Genomic DNA, 20505 nt, shown 5'->3' on the forward strand with positions numbered 1-20505 from the left:
TGACTGCCTTGCCACTGTAGGAGACAGTTACCCTGCTCACTGGCACCTCCCACCATGAACATCTGTGTATCTGCTTTTGGTCTGAGAGTTTTTACATGTCTCTGGACAGTAGCCCGGAATGCTGGAATTTAAATCCTAGGAGCGAATCTCAACGATAAAGGACAGCCATCCTTGGGTACACAGCCCAGCTTCCCTGTCTTTCAGTAGAACTAATTTGAGGTGCATTGTGCACAGCTCATCAGAGGGCCCCAGTAACACTGAGCCCCATTTGCAGTAATCTGATTATAAACACATACTTGTCTTTATCTCCTATGCTGTTCTCTTCCTTCCATTCTTTCCTTGGTGCTTCCTGGGATCACCTCCCAAATAAACTACCAGCCTCCAAGTCTTGGTCTCAGGAATCCAAAAAAGGTTGTATCATGAGAAAAAGAAGTATCTGATGTCAAAACGTCTCCTTGATGGTGTAGAGTTCCTTTGAGCACATTAATAAGTCTGATGTGTGTGACAACCAAAAGCACCAAACCAAAGAAGATCCTTTAAACCTTACTCATCTCTGTATTTCTCAAATATATCAGTATATGTTTAAGAGAATAATCTTTGGGATCAAACTGACCTGAATTAACCCCTTGTTTTGCTTTGGCAGCTGTAAACTTCCCAAGACTTAGCACCTTCTTGGGGCAGGTGAACACGGATCTCCCCAGCACAGGACTGATAAACAGTAGATATAATTACAGTGACTTCATTTTTTTTGGAACTTTTCCTATGCGTTGCTCTAGGGAAAATCTGAGAGCGCATGTTGTGCTGAGATGATTAGATCATAATTCTGTATGATGACTTTTCTTTTACAAAAGTCTTAAAGGCATTTGTAGCATTCCAAAAAAGCAAAAGCATTCCTAAATAAACAGACAACTATAAATCAGAGACATTCTGCAGGGGAGAGGAGGCAGGGGATTGAGATGAGGGTTAGGAGGCGCATGGGGGAATTGGTGGTGGGAATTCTGTGGACACTAGAGAAAAAGCAAGCACTGGAAAAAAGAACAATGAAGCAAAACTGAAAAACAAAAGCATTCCTGTTAGTCAAGTCCCATGAAGGAGAAATTGTGTTTAACACGTCAGCTTGGCATGGAACAGGAGCCTTTTGAAGCTTCCTTGAGAATTTTTATTTTGTTCTTTTGTCTAAACTTCTTTGCTCCACAAGAAGGTGGTTCAAGAGCCAGTTTTGGTGGAGTGTAGGTGTCCTGCACCTGTGAACTGTGGGTCTACCAGTCTCGACCTGTGCGGCGATGACTCATTCACCCCCAGGTTCAAGGGAAAGATTGGGTTGCTTGGTTCCCAAAATAAACATGGGGCTCCAGACAGAATCCAGAGAAGAGCAAGACTCCAGAAACAGGCTGCCTGGTGAACTGCTTGGGCCAAGTCCTCCCGCCCTGGTTTATTTCCAAAACCAGCTCTAGAATTCCACAGGTAGCTCTCCTGAAAACTTGTCTAATCTCTTTGCAAAACAAAAATTTGTGTAAAAACGACTACAGCTAGACATGAGCCAATAGAGATGTTTTATATATTAGGAACTTAGGCGCCTACTTCGGGCAGCTGCTGTTCTTACCCCGAATTGTTACAGCTCTCCCCTGGGAAGATCCCCCCAGAGTAGGGCTGGGTGTTGTGTGCTGATGAGCTGTTCTGAGATGAAAGCATTCATGTTTGTTTGGAGTCTGCCAGGAACTCCTTCTGTCATCTTAACCCTGGTGTAGCCAACGTCTAGCTCCTAGATATCCTCCCAAGAGGATACAATTGCAGTGGTAAATTTCATGGCAAATGGCAACTTCCTGTAGGCACCTCCCTTCAACCATCTTCTATATCTGCACTGACATCAATTTTTCTTTATGATTTTTTTCTTCTTTTTTTCTTTTGCTTGAAGAAAGGATTGGGTTTTGAAGCGTTACTTGACTAGAAACTGGGTGGAGAGGCATTTGGAAACATGAGTTTTCACTGGAGCATTTCAATTGATGAATAGCCACTGAGTAACCAGAAGAAACCACTCTAAATGGGGAAAAATGGAGGATCTGGGTATGGGACTTGCTTTTAAAGTCTCACTCCGCAAATTTACTTTTTCGTGATTAAGTTCAGAGTTTCCATTCAGAATTTAAGTGTTCCCTTTTAAAAGCAAATTATTCAAAACAGTTGAGAATAGCAAGTTAATTACCTGGAGTCTTTGTACTGGAAAAACTGGTGGGGCAGCCATTATACAACCACCTCTTATGACTATGGATGACTCATTTTCACTAAGGCAATCTTATGCTATTTAATCAACAGACTTCAGTGTCTTCACTGAAGAACTATATTAAGCACTCACACTTCTGGGCTTTTCTTTATTTCTGCATTGAAAGAAAGTAAATCTATGAAATTAACAATGCACAGAATAGTGCAAGTAGGACATCAGGAACTTATCAGGATCTGAATCTCTTAAAATCCCCCTTTAGCTGTCTTTTCCCACACTCAGTATGTTATACGCACCTCTGCCTCACCCAGAAAATACACCCAGATATTAACCAGAATTTTGAAATCCAGGAACAATGCCCTGTAGCTGTGAGAAGGCAAGCCACGCTGACTGCAAAATTCTCCAGAACAGCAAGTGCCCTGATTATTGAATGATGGGTCCCAAACCTAGTCTGTCTTTGGGGATTTTAAAACCTGAAACCACAGAGATAAGATAAAGCCATCTTTGGACTCCAAGAGATCTGTTTATAAAACTCCATTGCAAAAGTAGTGTTTGCAGGAGTGAGGAGTGAAAGAGGGAGTGCCTGAGTGAGAGCTGGAACTGAAATTCTTCCTCCCCACACCCCAGAGGCAGGATAGCAGTCTTCTGGGGGAGACCCTGGCGTTATACACATTGTATGAAATGTACTTGTTCTGTCCTCTTTGCTGCATAGCAATTTCGATTTCAAAATTGCTTGAGTTCCTGTTACAATTTAGTTAGTATTCCTTTAATTTTTTTCTTGCTTCAGGAGGGAATTGTTAGAAGACTATTAAAAATGTTTACTTGTGGGCCCTCTCTGCTGGCACAGGAGGTTAAAGCACAGCACTAAGAAGCTAAAGCCACTTCAGCATGAGTTTGATCCCCTCCCTAGAGGTGACCCACATGGCGCGGCAGACCTCTCCTGACCCACCTGCTGCTCCCCTCAGCAGTGGACTTCATTCATCTGCCTGTTCTGCTCCCCATTCTGTCTCTGGTGAATCCTCTCACCATCCCTGCACCTCTGGCCTGTATCCCAGTTCTGTATGCATAAATATATTAAATTTTAAAAAATGATTACTTATATCTTTACCTAAAGTCAAGGTTTTGGAAGAAATTTAGACAGTTGCTTCTCAGGAGACAAGGTCTTCCCTGAATGTAACCAACTTCACTCCTATGTGCTTTATTTTATTAGGAGATTTGTGAGGTGGAGTTGGAGGGCAAAATAATTAACTTGTAACTTAAAGCTCTTTTATATGAAAACAAGTTTGGCTCTATATAAAAATTTATGCAAGTTTGGCTTGCATAAAAATTTAGAATAAAACATGGGAAGGAGGCATTTACTTTCCTCTACTTAGAGCACATGGGTGAAAAAAATTAGACACAAAGTGAGGTGAGAAAACAAAAATGGAAAGGGGCCTTCTTCCATGCATTTTTATCGCTGATCGGGAAGATTCTTTTTGTTACAAAAAAAAGCCAAACAGATGAGACAGGAGTAGCTATATCTGTACTCTCTGTTCTATCCATGAGGATGTTACACATTCACCATGGTTATGTAATGTATTTGAAAATATCTTATAATATTAATTATAATAATAATTACGACTCGGCATTCCACATAGTGTGTGGTTGATTCTAATGTCTAAACCAAATTGCATTTCATTTAGAACCAGCAATCTGTGAAAATAAAAGTACATTTTAGAGACGCTAAAAATAAGTACTTCTGAAATTCTTAACTGAGGTTTTAATTACTAGTGCCTTCCCATAAGCGACTGTCTGGGTTCTCGCATTTCAACCACACCTCTGGAATGATCTGGACATAACTTGTACCTGGGTTGCTTATGAAGTAATGGCTCACGGGGCCCCATCACCGAGAAGAGTTCCAAAAGAAGATGGTCCCGTGTCAAACTCCTTTCAGAACAGACTCTGTGAAAATAGTTACACCCTAGAAGTAGATGTTCTTAGTCCCCTTTTTGCTCTCCAATTCATTTCCTTCAGCTACCTCCTCTCTTGCCAACTTTCCCTAAAGAACCACCCCCAACTAGTCTTCCCTCTTTACACATCTATCTAACTGCTCCTTTTCTTTTTCATTCCCTCATACATTAGTCCCCAAACACACGAGTAAGTCAGAGCTCTCCTGGAGGAGTCAGACATGAGGGGGCTGAGGGACCCCCACCAGCACACTGGAAAGGGAAGCCAGGATAATCACCTAGGACCAACCCCTACTCTCTGCCTCCTGCACCAAAAAACAGCCCACCCTGAATCTTGTTTCTGTTACTACTGTTATTATTACTACCTGCCTGGCCCTGGAGAAAGTTACTTGACATTCCTATTGCTTCTGCTTCTTTAATTATTAGAAATAATTAAATCTGCACCAGAGGGTCTAGGTGAGGTTTGTGTCCGTTAAAAAAAGGAGGCATCGAGAAAAGCATGCTATTTAGTATGATCATCAGCTTTGGGTTTTTTCTGTTGGTCAGTCCTTTAGGTGGTTGTTCCACTCTATAAATTTCAGGTGGAGAAAGGGGAGGTTTGGCCAGCTGGCAAGCTCCTGATAGTGCAAACTTCCAAGGAATCCCCCTGATTGACACCCTCCTCCCTTCCTGAGCTGCTCTGTTTCCTGCCAGCTCCACATTTAGCATCTCTTTGGCACTTATCAAGCAGCACAGCTGTTACTTCCCTGACAGTCAACTTGAGTTTATTTTGGGTGGCCCTCTTGACAATGTCACTCATTTTTCATCTTCCAGAAATTTGACAAAATCTCTGTAATAGCTTATTCTTGCATTATGAGTGTATTCCCTCTGGTACTCATTTGCTATTCTACAATTTTTTCTATATTGGTCAGAAGTGATTATTCAGTAGAATCCATTCCACCATTTTGAGTCAGAAGCTCCCTGAAATACAGAGTTTTTCCTCTAAGATTTAGGGATGCTTGTGCTTAGCATTGTTAGCATATCCTATTAGTGGTTCTTCCAATTAAAGGATTGAATTTTTGTTTTCAATTAAAGAAAAAATAAATCCAGCATAATATTAAAATTGTAATCATTGTCTCTAGTTATGGAAATCAATTTAGTAAAGATACAAAAGAATAACATTATTGACAATCTTTTCCTTTCCCAAGAATATTTGGCATAGACGAACAGATACATATACAAACATACTTGATCAGAGAATTGTGAAGGAAAAGGGGTCATTTGCAATGAATGTACAGGTGAGACCATGAGGCCAGTACATTGTGAATTGCTGAACTCTGCACAGTAGCAACAGCCAGGCTTGGGATGAAACTTAAATGTGCCTTTTCAGGTATGCCTAGAAAAGCAAAACAAGTCAATTCAGCATTTCTGCTTATTGTATTAATTAATAGGACTGCCTTTTAGTGGGAGTTGATAGCAACAATCAACCTAATTAAGTTATGATGATGCTATTGTTCCACTGTTTTCATTTCCTTGAAAAAGGAAAGCCTATGGACTTGTATTGTCACCCTGCAGAAAAGGGTTTTGATGCTAGAAGTAATTACACTCCATAGTTAGCTTATGTGGCAACCCAAAGAGCTTGACATATTACTTCTTTGTTACATTCAGCAGCACATGGCACTTAGCATATCTGACTACTTATAGTCTGAGCGTGAGATAATTGTTTGGGAAAGTACAACTGCTTATTTAAAGGGTGTGGATTCAATATAATTACAGAGTCAAAAACCACGTAAGCTTTACTGTGGGAAAGCTCGGGCAATGGTCGTTAGTCTTCAGACAGCTCCTCAGCCAAATTTTTCTTTGCACTATGGAGCTCTTGGAATTCTCCTGCCGTGGTTATGACATAAAGGTGTCTGGTGAGTGTGCATCCACAAGGGGAATCTACACTGGAAGAAGTGAAACATCTTAACCATAGTAATGATGCTCAGTGACTTCATCACAAATGCCTCAGATTGAACTGCCTCTGGTATATTAGCTCATGGATCCCTGGATGTCGTATTCTTCCTACATGTACATCATTCAGGTATCAAGTGCTACTTATTAAGGAGGGGAAGAAGTTGATAAGTTGATAGAATCCAAAGTCAAGAGCATAGATGTTTGAGAGAAACTTGTGTCTGAGAATTATTTTCATGTATAAGGAGAGAATCTCTAGATATGTTAGATCCAGTTTCTTACTTTCTTGAAATCGATTCTCTTGTTGAATTACTTATATGATTACTTCAGATGATGTTTTTAACATTACTAATTACCGCTTCAAATCCTCTACCTGTCATAAATTTCTTTTTCTAATTTGGGTACAAATAATGACCCTGGCTGCATTAAGGGTGAGAAATAGTCATCTCACCCTATTTTGAGATGCATGGAAGAAACTTTCCCACCAAGGACCAAGGATCAACAGAAACACCGAGCTGTATCTCTGCTCTCCGACTATGCTGCTCTGCTGTCTTCCTTTATACTCGCTGGAACCCTAGAAAATTTACCCATGACCAAGAGCAGAAACAAACTATCAAATACAGGGAAGGAGGAGGGAAAGAAAAGACTATTTTCTGCCCCACTTCCTGAATGAAAAAATCTTTTCACCAGGAGGACGTTGTACACCAAGGATGAGAGTGGCTGAAACTCCAGCTAAAGCACAGGAGTCCCTGGCATGTGGACCCACCAGAAGTCTCTCGTCCATCACTGGGGTGGCAACATGGGGTGGATGGTTGTGGGGGTATTGTTCATTGAGGAAGAAGCTCAGGGAGGACACCACTCTATCATCCATTGCATTTCATTTTAAAATTGTTAGACACCTAAGATGATCAAGATCTTTACAATGGAAGAAAGGGCAATCTTTCCTTTTATGCAAAATTTTACTCCCACACTCAAAGCATTTTTTAAAAAAAATCCCTTCCCCAGATTTGAAAAACTAAAACCAGACAAACAAACAAAAAAACTACAAACTAGTAACAAGATTAGAATACCTGGTTTATTGGGAAAATTCCATAATGAAAACAGTTGCTTATTCTTCAACTTACAAAATAATAATTTGAGATATAAAATGAATTGGTTTTCATTATGAAAGTACAAATGGTAAAAAAATAATAATTCATGTGATATATATTTACCATTCAGAGAAATTTCACATCCCTGAAATCTCCTATTGCATGTTTTACATCAAATATTTTAAATCTGTTGACTAAGGAAGACCAGGTTTTAAACACAAAGCTTTTGCTTAAAGTTGCAATATATCAGAAGCTGTGTCTATGATCAGAGCCCAGGTAAGCCTGAATTAGCAAATTTAAGCCACTTTTCTGTTGAGTCTGTTTGCAAGTTACCGTTGCTGCCCAACAAAATCATATCTATCAAGCCAGGCTACATTATAGCTAGTACACATTTTAATCCAATCTACACTGGCCTGATCATATGGACATAAAACAGTACAGATTTATTAATATAGCATTTTCCCACTCCCAATCCTATAAACCATTTAAAAGAGAATATTCTAAACATTTTACTACAAAAGGAGTCCTTACTACTGCCATAGACTTTCCTAGATGACCTATCAAGTTCATGTGAGGCTAAAAAATAGTCAAGATATTAATTAGAAGTTCTCATAAATGATATACACTTAGGAAACTATTTTACTTTTCTTAAACAGCAGAAGGCTTGAAAAAAATTATCTTTTTCATTTCTCTTAAAATATTTGGTTACTGTCTGCATCTCCTTTTATTTAGCCCTTATTAGACCCAGCCCATACCAACTGGGAAAGACATAAATGTGATCAGATTACTTCATTCTTTGAAATTTCTCATTTTTAGCTTATAAAGTGTTTAAGTTTCGTATTCCTATTCTCTGACAAATGCAGTATAAATGGCATGAATACATATAAGGAAATACTGCATGTCCTAGGTAACTAGCTAAAAGAACTCTTAACTATTTTAACTACAAAATATATATAAGAGGTGACTATGAAACAATCATGCCACTGAAGAAATTTTTTTCTACAATTATTTTAGCATTCTGACTAGTTTATTGAAAAGAACATTGCCCCCAACATAGAGACAAAGTGTTATAGGAAATAGTTTCTTCCTCTGGAATCCATCGCAGCAGCAGAGCTATCTTTTGCTCACTCCTGAACTTAGGCAGACGTGTAGAAGTATCTGGGCTTAGCATTGCCAAGGAGGTCATCTTCGTAGTTGGGAAGGCAGCAGAAGAAGAAGGCACAGCCGATCAGGATAATCGTGGCCGCCCACCCAAAGCCATAGGCCCAGTTATAGATGTAGGTAACAGCAGGATTGGCGTGAAGGTTGAAGGTCTGTGTATACTTCACTGGGTAAATCACCAGTGAGATGATCTGGAACACAGCTAAAGGGAAGAAAAACCCAGTGCATTAAGGCAAGGTAGCAGCATTAACATCCTCTAAGGCAAGGTAGCAGCAGATTAACATCTTCTTCCACAGAGTTTTTGCTTTCAATTAAGTGTGAAAGCCAACTAACCAATACCAATGAAAGGGACTGGGGGGAACTCCAGTTAATCAGAAGCCCATAAAGGTTATTATCTGTTGTGAGTATAATTATACTGAGTGGAATACTACATATAGGACAGACAGACAGAAACAACTAGAGAATCACATGTGTAAGCATTACCTATACAAAAGTAAAAAGTGAGAATCTGTACAATAGAAAGAACAGCAGAGGCTGTCTTTTCAGCTTTGTATTTCCTCTGCCAAATACATAGGTAATATGTTAGTGTTTGCAGAAGTAATATAGATATACACATATAGTCATGCAGATATTCACATATAACTCAACGGTGATAATCAATAGTACCCATTTGGAATATCCATTCAATAAATGACTAAATGAACAACAAACCAGTGTTGTGAATGGCTCATGTGGGGTATCACCAGAAAACTCTACAGAGGAATCTGAAGGCTAAAGAGAAATGGAGAATGGCGGGGATGGAGAAGAGCATGGGGGTAGGGGATAAAAGGAAGAAGGTCACAGTGCTTCTGGAAAGTGTAAGAGGGAAAACACAAGTCAAGCAAACTTTTCTACTCTTTAGTATGAGGCCTATAACCATTATTACCAATCGTTGCATCAACATTTTAGGCAACTTTGAAAGCAGGACGTTATCTATTCTATTCCTTTTCAATGATGATGCCTAATTCTAAAGCTATAGTGAGTGTGTGCATGCTATGCTGTGTTCTGCATTTTCTAAAATTTAATATTTCATATGTACATTGCCTTGTCCAAGGGTATGAACAAATTTTATTTCTTTTTACATTAAAGCATTACTTTCTGCAAAGAGAAACCAGCTGGCTATGTCCCCAGGAATGTAGTAGAGACTACAATCGTCACTACCATATTTTTCTTTCATCTTAATTTTTCTACGAGCTTCACAGATGTACCCAAAAGTCGTTTTTTTTCTCTTTCCTTTTTTTCATTTGCTAGAAAAGTTGTAGATGTTTCCACATCTTGATTTGTTCTGTTTCTCAATCCAACTACAATATTACTCTTCTCTGATAATTATAAAGGGGGATCTTGTTGAGATCTTAAATATTTCTCTGTTGCTCACATATTTTGAATGGCAAACTATTACTAGTTAAGCTTGTCATTTACCAAATTCCTGTGTAAAACACAAAAGTTGTCCTCGTCTACATTGTTCTATAATTTGCCCAGGAATAAATGTCAAATATTGTTTTGTTTCATCATGCATGAATTTCTTATAGTTTAGATCAATTCCTACCAAATCTAAATTGTATCAATATTTAATTTTTCTATTTTTTTTTTTTTAAGATTTATTTATTTGTGCATACAGAACTGGGGTACAGGCCAGAGGTGGCGAGAGACTTCACCAGAGACAGAGTGGGGAACAGAACTGGCAGACTGATGAAGTACATTGCTGAGGGGAGCAGCGGGTGGGTCAGGAGAGGTCTGCCATGCCATGTGGTCTCCTCCGGGGCAGGCGGGAATCGAACTCATGCAGAAGTAGCTTTAGCTTCTTAGTGCTGTGCTGTAACCCGCTGCGCCACCAGGGAGGGCCTAATTTTTCTATTTTAACCCAACAGTATTTGCAATTATAATTAACAATCATTGCTGCTGTGAAATATATTTTAAGAATCAAGGTCGGGCTCTCCCTGGTGGTGCAAAGGGTTAGGACGCAGCACTGCAAGCTGGCCACAGCTGCTTCAATGTGAGTCATCCCTGGGCCCAGAGGTGATCCACATGGCGTGGCAGACCTCTCCTGTCTCGCCCGCTGCTCCCCTCAGCAGAGTATTTCAGTCAATCTGCCTGTTCTGCTCCCCAGCTTGTCTCTGGTGAGTCCTCTCACCCCTGTACCTCTGGCTTATAGCCCAGTTCTGTGTGTATAAATAAACAAATCTTAAAAAAAAAACAAAAAAAAACAAAGTTGATCTCATTAAACATAATCACCATTAAAAATGCATTGAGATTTTTAGACCTTTGATTCTTCTATAAAAAAGTTCCCATTCAGTATACTTGTGTAAAGGAGATGAGTATGAGGCTGTGAAATGAGCAGAGAGGATTAAGCAGGACCAGTAAGCTGTTTATCTGTTCAAGCTTACTGGAACCAGTTTTCTAAAGGACTCAGTTTCCTGTCCCCCTGGCACTGACTCTATGCCCTGAGCCAATTACAGACCTGACCCTCCCAGAGTGCCCACACACTATGGAAAATCCACCGCAGCTTAAGATCTCAAACCTCCTTCAACATGTGAAAAGGCTCCGGGATTTTTTAATCCTCTTAACATGCAGGCCTGCCCTGGGACCACTATGGGGTCACTGTCCTTTAGGGCTGACACAGCTCTCAGCCCTCAGGGTAGGGGTGTCACTGACTGAACATTATCAGTGTCAGGTGACTAAATGTGGGTTCACCTAAGACCCCGCCCAGCATTTATATAGCTCACTGGGATGGGGAGCAGAGGAAACTATCTGTGACGTCTTAAAGGGCACCTCTCTGCTACTTCCACTCAAGGTGATGCACTTTCTCAGAACAGATCAGGAGGTGTTATTGTCAGGGATCTTCCTGAGGATACTGCGATACCAGTGTGCACTGTACGTGTGGATGAGGAACCGCTGACACAGCCTTACCAGCCAGGGCCAGGAGACCCCCAATCACTCTCAAGAAGACCAGCATCTGGGGTCCGCAGAGGGCAAAGAAGGAGAGGATGAAACAGATGACCAGGATGATGAAGCCGCAGAACAGCATGGCAGCGGCCGCCCTTCCCCACGCTGCAGGCAAAAGAACAGGGGTTAATGAGACAGACGTGCCAAAGTGAAAAATCACTATCAATGTGTCAATATTTGTCTTTTCCCCTTCTTTCAGATTATATTTGGTGGAAGACCAGTTTTCCTGTCAACAACACTTAAGCAGCTCCTTATTTCAAGCGCAGGACACCAATACCCCTCCCTTCCACTTCTGAAGTATTCAGAATTTATTGTACAAGAGCATGTGATTATTGATATTGGAAGCAATATCAATTATTGATATTGGTTGATATTGATTGATATTAATTATTGAAATTGGAAGCACCCTGAAACAATCAGGACGAGGTGGGAATTGAGTTAACAATGATGTAAGAAGATTAATTTAATTATATAAATAATTTTAAAAGTTCTACATAAGTCCTATGACCTTTGACTCCGGACTTGGAGAAAATGGGGTGCAGGTTAATGATTCCAGTCAAAAGTCTCCACTGCTCAAACCACATTAGCTTTTCAATCTCTCGCACACCACCTTCTCTCTGGAAGAAATAAATGACCGCTATGAACTGCTGCGTGCCGGCATGAGGCTAACAATGTGATGTGCCTAGGCAAGCTGACCCCTCACAATGACTTTTTAATGTTATCACTTCTTCAGGGATGATGTTATTGTATAGCATGCTTTGAAAGAATTCGAATAACTTGCCCATCATCACACAGCTGTAAGGAGTTTAAACAAACCTTGATTTCCAGCCTGAGTCCAGAGTAAGACTGTTTGAGATGTCATTTACATACCAAAATATTGACTGAGTGTACACTTCAAAAGGTTTCTACCATGTTCCCAAAATGTGAGACCATCACCACTTACCATTCCAAGTTTTTTATGTCCCCCAAACCCCCGTAACTACAACCAGCCACTCCCCATCCCCCGACTCCTCCTTCAGCGTCTGTCCACTTATCAAATTACCTACTTTCTGTCTTTACATATTTGCCTACTCTGGACATGTTTCATACCTGTTTTCTAGCTTCACCTATGTGTTAGCACGATCAGCACTTAGGTCCTTTCTACAGTCAAAAGTATTCTACTGTGTGACATTCTGCATTTCGCTTATCCATCCACTCACTAATGGCTGCTAATGCACTCTTATTCTTTATTGCATTTGAAAAGGAGTGACATGTGACCTCTGCCCTGCTTTCACTTCTAATTTGACAAATTACCCTCACTCAATTCCAGGTCACTTGACCGCTCAAAGTCAAAGACATGACAGAACAGAAAGAGCCAGGGCTTTGAAGCCAACTGGACCTCGGCGGGTGGCCTCTGCCACCTACAAGCCACTGTCAGCATGAACATCTTATCACGTAGGGCTGAACATGCCTTACTTGGGGTTATTGTGAGCATGAGAGTTCTTGTGTGAGAAGTCATTGTCCCACCCTCCTGGTACAGAAAGTTCCTCATGGATGCCTGGCTTTTCTCCAGTATCTCAATTTGGCATTGACTCTAATTGACAAGATCCGGCACCATCATGAAAGATCATTATTCCTAAGTCACCTCTGTGTTCATATATTCATTTGGATAGAGAACCCCAAACTATGATCCTGACTCCCTTCTCCAGTTTTCATGCTCTCTCCAAATCTTTCTCCAGATTTCTGAATGAATAGGGCATATAAGTTATGAAGAAGACACGCTTTTATAGGCCTCAGGTTTTCCCACAAACTACCCCTGAGAGGCCTTGGTCAGGATGGGGCTGAGCCAGAACGTGAGTCAACTACACTTTGCACCACAGCCTTTATTACTTCCCAAATCCTCTGGCTTTTCTTATCAGATCAATGAGAGATTTCAGATGCAAGGTAAAATAGTAAAGTTTTATTTTAAAAATTGAAATGAAGCCCAAAATGGGATATTTAGTCAGTTTTTTTTTCCTTGTCCTTCAAGTAAGGAAGCTTTGATAAGAGGAGGGACTGTGCTTTGAAAAGAATTGTAATCAGATTAGCTCAAAATGTAGCTCAGAGACTACACTCAGGGTCATCAGAGGTCTCATTAAAAATACAGATTCCTGTGCCACCCTCCAGAGCTGTTCTAGAAGTAGTGGCAGGAATCTACATTTCCAATATTGCTTACAATCAAACTAAAGTTTGCCAAGAACTAAGATTGCTAATTACTCTCCCAAAAGCAGATGCTACATGACCAGAAAGGATCATGTAACCCTCAATGGTGACCCACTGTGCAGTAATCTCATTTTCTACCACTTTTTATAGCTATTAACAGTCATTGTTTAGTCAACTATAATCATTAAATTCAAACAAGCAGAAACAGATTTTTCCTTTAAAACTAAGTTCACAGGCTGAAACTATGCCATGAATAGAATTGCAGAGAGATGCAAACATAATGAAGCTAAGTTGCATTGCAGAACGTAAGTTTTCAATAAAAACATCCTAACCAGGAACATATTTCAATACCCAAACTTTGACAATCACAGATGAAGGTTTTTAAAGTATAGCTAAATAAATCATGGACGATGGTGTTATAAAGGGTAATAGCAATATTTTTTTTTTCCTGTTCAGTGGAGAAAGACTAATATAAATAGATCACTGGTATTACTACTCCCTCCACATTATAGCTAAGGTGTAATTTCACTTAGTTGCAAGTACTTGAAAGGAATTAAATAAGGGAAATAGTACATTAATTCACCTAACCAAAAGCCAAGTAGTAAACACCAACACAGAGCATTTTAGAACGTCTTCTCAATCAACCCACTTCATGTCTTCCTTATTTAAAATGCTGAGCCTAAAGAATATCAAAATATAATTAAGAAACACTTTGCCTTGAGAAAGGTGGTGTTGGAAGTAGAACATGTAAAACCTGCTCCAGCAGCGTGGACACACCCACTGTGAATCACTGCACTATCATTTGAGACGGAAATCTTGGCATCCTTGTGAAGATCCTGGCTGATGAATGACAAGTAGGTGACTTCTCACATCAATGACTATTTTGTTTTAAAAATGATGGGCTGGACAGCGCTGAACAGGTTCCTCCCAGACCAATATTCTGCCCAAAAAGAGCAAAAAATTATGTGAACTTTCCATCAGAGAGGTCTCCATGACATACACTCTGAAAAGTTAACATGAGTCTGGACCTAAGCAACTCTGATCTCAGCTACTCAGAATGAGTCTAAGATCTACTAATTTGCCCTTGCAGGAGCTATTTATATTTTTATAATGTTCCATAGTCTACCTCTGAATTTATGCTCAAATGCAAACAGTGCTTCACGTGAAGAGACACTGTGCTTCTCTGAAGAAATTTTTTGTTTTGTATTGTGTCTGTAAAGGACAATCAAATTGGTGTTTTATAGACATAATCTATCATGTCCTCAGTTTATTTTCTAAGTGCACTGGAGAAGGCATGTTATTAAAGAAACCAACAGCCTGATAAGTACACTTTCAGTGATATCTTTAAAGATCTTTTTAGGGCCCTCCCTGGTGGCGCAATGGGTTAGGACACAGTACTGCAAGCAAGCCACAGCCGCTTCAGTGTGAGTTCGATCCCCGCCCCAGGAGTGACCCAGCAGGCGCAGCAGTGTACTTCATTGATCTGCTTGTTCTGCTCCCCGCACTGTCTCTGGTGAATCCTTTCACCACCCCTGCACCACTGGCCTGTACCCCAGTTCCGTGTGCACAGGTCACTAACAAAAATGCTGAAATGTTCTAAGGATTTTGTATGAGGAAGAATATGGTAGCTTTTGCTGTGATGAAATATGAAAATAGAATATAACAAGATAAACACCAATGGGCAAAGACCCAGGAGGTCAAGTGATAACAAAAGGATCCTCCCCTCCCCCACCAATACCTTGAATGTCAAGCTAGAAACCAGTAACAAACTGAAGCTTGTAAAGAGAGAAAAAAAGTTAAGACAAAGAGAACACTGTTAGTATTTTTAATATTGCTGGCAATACTTTAAGACTGTCACTTGCCCCCCAACCCAAAGTTAGTACTTTTAATGCATCACTGCATATGCCCCTTACTTCACAGGTGAACACAATCTGTGGCCATCACTCAGTGCACTGCGAACATCAACTTGTCACCCAGCACAAGGTTCCTTTCCAGAACAACGATTCCTCAATCAACAATATACTGACGCCCTCACCTAGTGGATTTAACCATTAGATTTCTTCTTATTGTTTCTATAAGGTGATGTACCTCATACACAGCAGGAATGAAAACTGGGTCAAGTCAGAGTTAAGAAATAACCAGGATCCCACGGACAAATAAATATAAGCAGGGGGAGATGATAAATTCAAGCAGACCGCTGTCCAGACAGCAATGTGGGCGAGGGCTCCGAGCCTTAAATTAACCCTGCTGGGGAATTGCAGGAAGAGGGGTCTGGGCCCCCAAGGCCCAGCAACCTCCCAGATGATGGCGGTCTCTGCTACTCTGAGTAGCAAAAACTCAGAGGACAACTGAATCCAAAAATCTACATAGGAAGAAGTGATTTTGCAGGCATTTTGGGAGGCAGTAAAGGCGAGACAGAAGGGAGCACTGGCCCAGCCCCAGGGAGAACATTCCACCCTGGTGTGAGATTCCTCGTCCTCACCAGCACTCCATTTGCCCCTGACACTTAGCCAATAACTACTGGCCACTGTGCTCAGGGGAGCTGAGAGTCTATACCGCTATGGTTTTGTGGTGTCGGAGTGTGAAACCAGCCTACACAGGATGGTGGAGAAATTGTTCCCTGAATTCAGACAAGATAACTCGAAGGTGCTCTCAAGTCTTTGAAAGCTTGTTAGGTGAAAGAAAAATGGAAAGTAGAATTTACAGGGATGCTCGTGACAGTCCCGTGGGTAAACCTTTTAAATAGGTAGCTGTGTTCAGGCCCTGAATTAAGTTGTTGATTAAAGGAAAGCAGCTTGGCTCTATAGGTCATGCGTGTCTCGATGAGTGGGGGGAAAGTATGGAGAGCTGTGCTCTTTTTTTCTGTTTTTTATTCTTAATTGCAGTGAGATTGGTTTACAATGTTGTGTTTTCTTATTCCTTTTTAATTCTAATAATGTATAAGTCTGTGCAAAACCAGGTCAAGTCTCAAAAAAGGATAGAGGCTCTTGGGTAGGGACTGCTAAATGCAACAAATGTGTAGTCTGTTGGGCTACATCTAGAATTCTAGAATTCAGGACTTTTTATATATATATACACAGACACACACATATGCATATGTATGCATGTGTGTGTGCATATATAAACACACACACATATATATTATAAAAGTCAACTGAGAATAACTTTTTATTGTGTTATGTAGGGATGTGTGAACATGTCACCACAAAGAGAAATCGCAATCCCAAATGAAGTCTTTTAAGTTGAATTTAACCTAATGACCACCTACTAACTTCATATTTTTTTAAATTCCTGGATTATTAAGAACTATAAAGAACCTAGATATATGTCACATATGTTCTGCTTCTTTGACGCCCTTTGGCTTTTTTGCCAAGGGCGTCTTGGGCAAAACTGGGGCTCCCCACTTCTGAGACTGATCCAAAGCAAGTGCTCCCCCACTCAACCACACTGCCCCCCATGTTTCTTCTCAGTGCAAAAACCCATCTGCATTATTCTCCACTCAGACAAGTTGGAGCTTGCCTGGGGTTAGATGGCTGATGTTTAAAAGATCCTCCTAATTTATTCATTGTTCAACCTGAAAAAGAAGGAAGCCAGCAGGGCAAAAATAACAGGTAAGACCCTGCATTCAAATTTAAATTTTGCATTTTATGTACATCTAAGATTTGAATGAGCATTTCAATATGTAAGTCTAGGTTTTCTTTTCCTGTTTTGACATAAAAACTAAGTTTTTTTAATTTTAATTAAACATGTATCTGGTGTTGGGTATTTCTTTAGTTAAGACCATGTAAAAGAAAATATTCAGTATATAATTGGATTCACTTATGAGAAAAATGAGATGCTATGGTAATCTGAAATAAGTTTTTAAAACTATCAATAACAAACAGTGAAGAATATTCTGTTTTACATAATTTGAAGGAACTATTTTTGCTTTATCAAATATTAGTATCATTGCCAATGCTTGCCAGGAATAGACACATTTTAATACCAAAATGAACAGACTAATGTTCAGAATATCAACTGATAATAGATGGTCAAGCATTTTCTGATTAAAAGGTCCACTTTCTTAATAGTTACATCATGATCTTTACTTTCTAGTACTTATCAAGACGTTTTTAAAAAGTACTCACTATGTGCTCTATATGGAGACATTATTTTAATGAGAGCCATCATCACTGCTGGTTACTCAAGATATTGTCTGTACAGAAATGGGAGTCTGGTAAACTACTCTCTGTATTTTAGGCAAAAGACCACCTCTTGTACACTGTTCAGCAGGGCCTCCTTGAGTTTATCTACAAATCTCCAGTCTAGAGATGCCTAGCTGATCTCCTACAATGTAGGAATATATCTACACCTGGCATGGTAATTGGCCAACACTCATGGCCAACAGACAGGATGGGAGTGAAACAAACATTTCCACTCCCCTTGGCTGCAAGGGCCAGGGAAGGCCTCTGTTTTCATCTTCCCACCAGGCCCTCATGACAGCGGAGTCTGGATTCTGATGTGATTCTAGGCTAAGTCTCAACAAAAGCTGTGTCTAACACATTATGGGCATTTAATTATTTTGGCAAAGGTCACAGGAATAATTGGGATGTTAAGGCCACCAGCCATTCATGAAAATCACAATGAAGGTAGTCATAGATATTCAAAGACTCACTTGGAAAACCGAACTTTACCAAAGCCAATTTTTCTATCAAAATGAAACATTTACACACAGAATCCTTGGGGTTTTTTTTTTTCACAATGAAAAATGTTAATGCTTTACATTTCTATCTCATTAAAAAATTAAACACACAGAGAAACAAAACACATGGACCCTTTCCCATACAAAGAACTGTGTATCAGTCTGAGGTTGGAAAAACCACACCCAAGAAGGTGAGTTCATCCTACAAATCAAGAGAAATAAAAACTGCATTGTCCTGTTTCAGGGCTGGGTGACAGCGAGTCTGGCAGGTCCGGTCATGTCCAGCTCTGATCCCTGTTCTGCCAGCACCTTCTGCCAGGGGCACACTCTCTGACTGGCTCCTTTGGATTTTTAAATATTCCTTGGGTCTGCGTGAAGCCTTTGGACTGAGGCATGATTGTCAAAGTCTGTTTTAAAACACATCTGTTTAAGCAGATCAGTTAAGTTCTAGTTGAAAGATACATTATTTCCAAAAAAATCAATTCCCTTTAAAAACCTAAGAGGCCCTCCCTGGTGGCGAATGCGTTAAGAGGCAGCACTGCCAGCTAGCCACAGAGCTAGCCACAGCCGCTTCATTGTGAGCTGGATCCCCGCCCCGGAGGTGACCCACATGGCTGACAGACCTCTCCTGACCGGCCCGCTGCTCCCCTCAGCAGTGTACTTCGTAGATCTGCCTGTTCTGCTCCCCACTCTGTCTCTGGTGAAGCCTCTGGCTGCCCCTGAGCCTCTGGCCTGTACCCCAGTTCTGTATGCACAAATAAATCTTTAAAAACACACACACACACACACACCCAAGTGATTTGGAATAATTCAAACCACTTGGGACATAATATTTGTACCTTAAACACAGACTTTTAGAGAAAGCAGAGAGATTCCACAGTCCTTACGTTTTATTACCAGCTAAGGAGGACCATGCGTTTTGGGGTGGAGGAAAGTTGTTTCTTGGTGGGAGCCTCCAAATACTCCCAGAGTCCACAGGATACAACAACAAGCATCTGAGGCAAACCTACGGAATCACCCAGCAGCAGGAGGAAGCCTGGGCATTCGGAGACAGCACTGTCCTAGCAGGGAATGGCCACAGGCAAGGTGACTTTTTTCTCAGTTTAAAACTGCTGCAGGCAGTGGGGTAGACCCCATTCTGTGGGGAATCTGACTTTTAACTGCAGACTTTCCTCATACTTAAACCCTCCTTCGCCACAATACTTCAATAATCACAACAGATTCTTTCCCTCAATTCTTCATGTCTACCCACAAGGGATGGCGGTGTGGGGGGAAGGTCGTTGGAGGTTGGGGGGGGGAGAGAATAAATACTCCTCCGCGATATATTAGATTTGTCATTTCTGCCCCTTTCACTGATGTAGACGTGTTTGCTTTGGGGGTTTCAAATCCAATTACAATAAATAAATTTTCGAAACAGTAATGCCATGTTTTGGCCAAAACCAAAAGGGAGCAAAAGTGAACCTGACTTCTAAAACACTGCAAAGTCTAAGTCATAGCTATTCAAAGTGTGAATGAACAAGTTCTTTTGAATGGAAGAAGAGTTGCTCTTTTCTATGGACTCAACGGTTGTCAAGGAAGGTCCATCGTTTAATCTTTAGGTTTTAATCATAAGAACTAGAGCAGAGGAGGCGAGTGGAAAGAAATACCAGTAGGTCTCCAAGAAACTGCCCCTTGTTCACAAAATGTGCTGATCTAAACCTATTCAATGGTTGAAACTGTCTTCTGAAGTAACCAAAAAAAAACCCTACAGAAAACAGAGCTTGAATTCGGACCTATTTCTCCAATGTTGAGCCTAGTTTGGGACCTTTAAAGCTTCGGTGTGAAACACCTTTTTTTTTTTAATCACCTATTCCCTTGATCATGTCCAGTCCCTTTGACACCCAGCGGTTGCGAGAGACCAGCGTTCCTAGGCCGTCCCTAGGGTGCAGGCACCAGCCCTGCCGCCCCTGGAGAACTTCCTGGAGGCGGCGGCGTCACTCACCGTATTCCATGAGGCTCTCGCAGCCATCTTCTCGGGACCCGCTGCCGCCGCCCTCGTGAAAGCATCGCCACCAGAGCGAGGACGTCTGGATGTGGTCGCTCGACTGCAGCCAGCCGCGGCCGGCCAGGGCGATGATATCGAAGGCGATGGCGCTGAGCAGGAGCAGGGGCAGGATCCACCTGCAGCGCTCGCAGGCCAGGCCGCAGCGCAGCATCTCGACGGGAGCTCGGAGGTTGGCGAGAGTGGCGGGCAGGAGCGGGCAGCGCGACAAAAGGGAAGAGGCCGCGGGGAGGCGGCTCCGGTCCTTGGCTCTGAGCGTCTGTGCCCGCTGCCTG

At 41.1% G+C, this 20505-nt stretch overlaps 1 protein-coding gene across 1 annotated transcript; it reads right to left on the reverse strand.

Annotated features, from left to right (window-relative positions):
- Nucleotides 1–8189: 8189 nt before the first annotated feature.
- On the reverse strand, nucleotides 8190–20465 carry PERP (PERP, TP53 apoptosis effector). The gene is made up of 3 exons (XM_004673890.2): nucleotides 20171–20465; nucleotides 11292–11432; nucleotides 8190–8547 (listed from the first exon to the last, which is right to left on the reverse strand). The coding sequence occupies exons 1-3, from the start codon at nucleotides 20382–20384 to the stop codon at nucleotides 8321–8323; spliced, it is 582 nt and encodes a 193-aa protein (XP_004673947.1). The 5' UTR covers nucleotides 20385–20465; the 3' UTR covers nucleotides 8190–8320.
- Nucleotides 20466–20505: the final 40 nt, after the last annotated feature.

Source organism: Condylura cristata, unplaced genomic scaffold, assembly GCF_000260355.1.
Source record: "Condylura cristata isolate star-nosed mole 26May11 unplaced genomic scaffold, ConCri1.0 scaffold00001, whole genome shotgun sequence".
Lineage (NCBI taxonomy): Eukaryota > Metazoa > Chordata > Mammalia > Eulipotyphla > Talpidae > Condylura > Condylura cristata.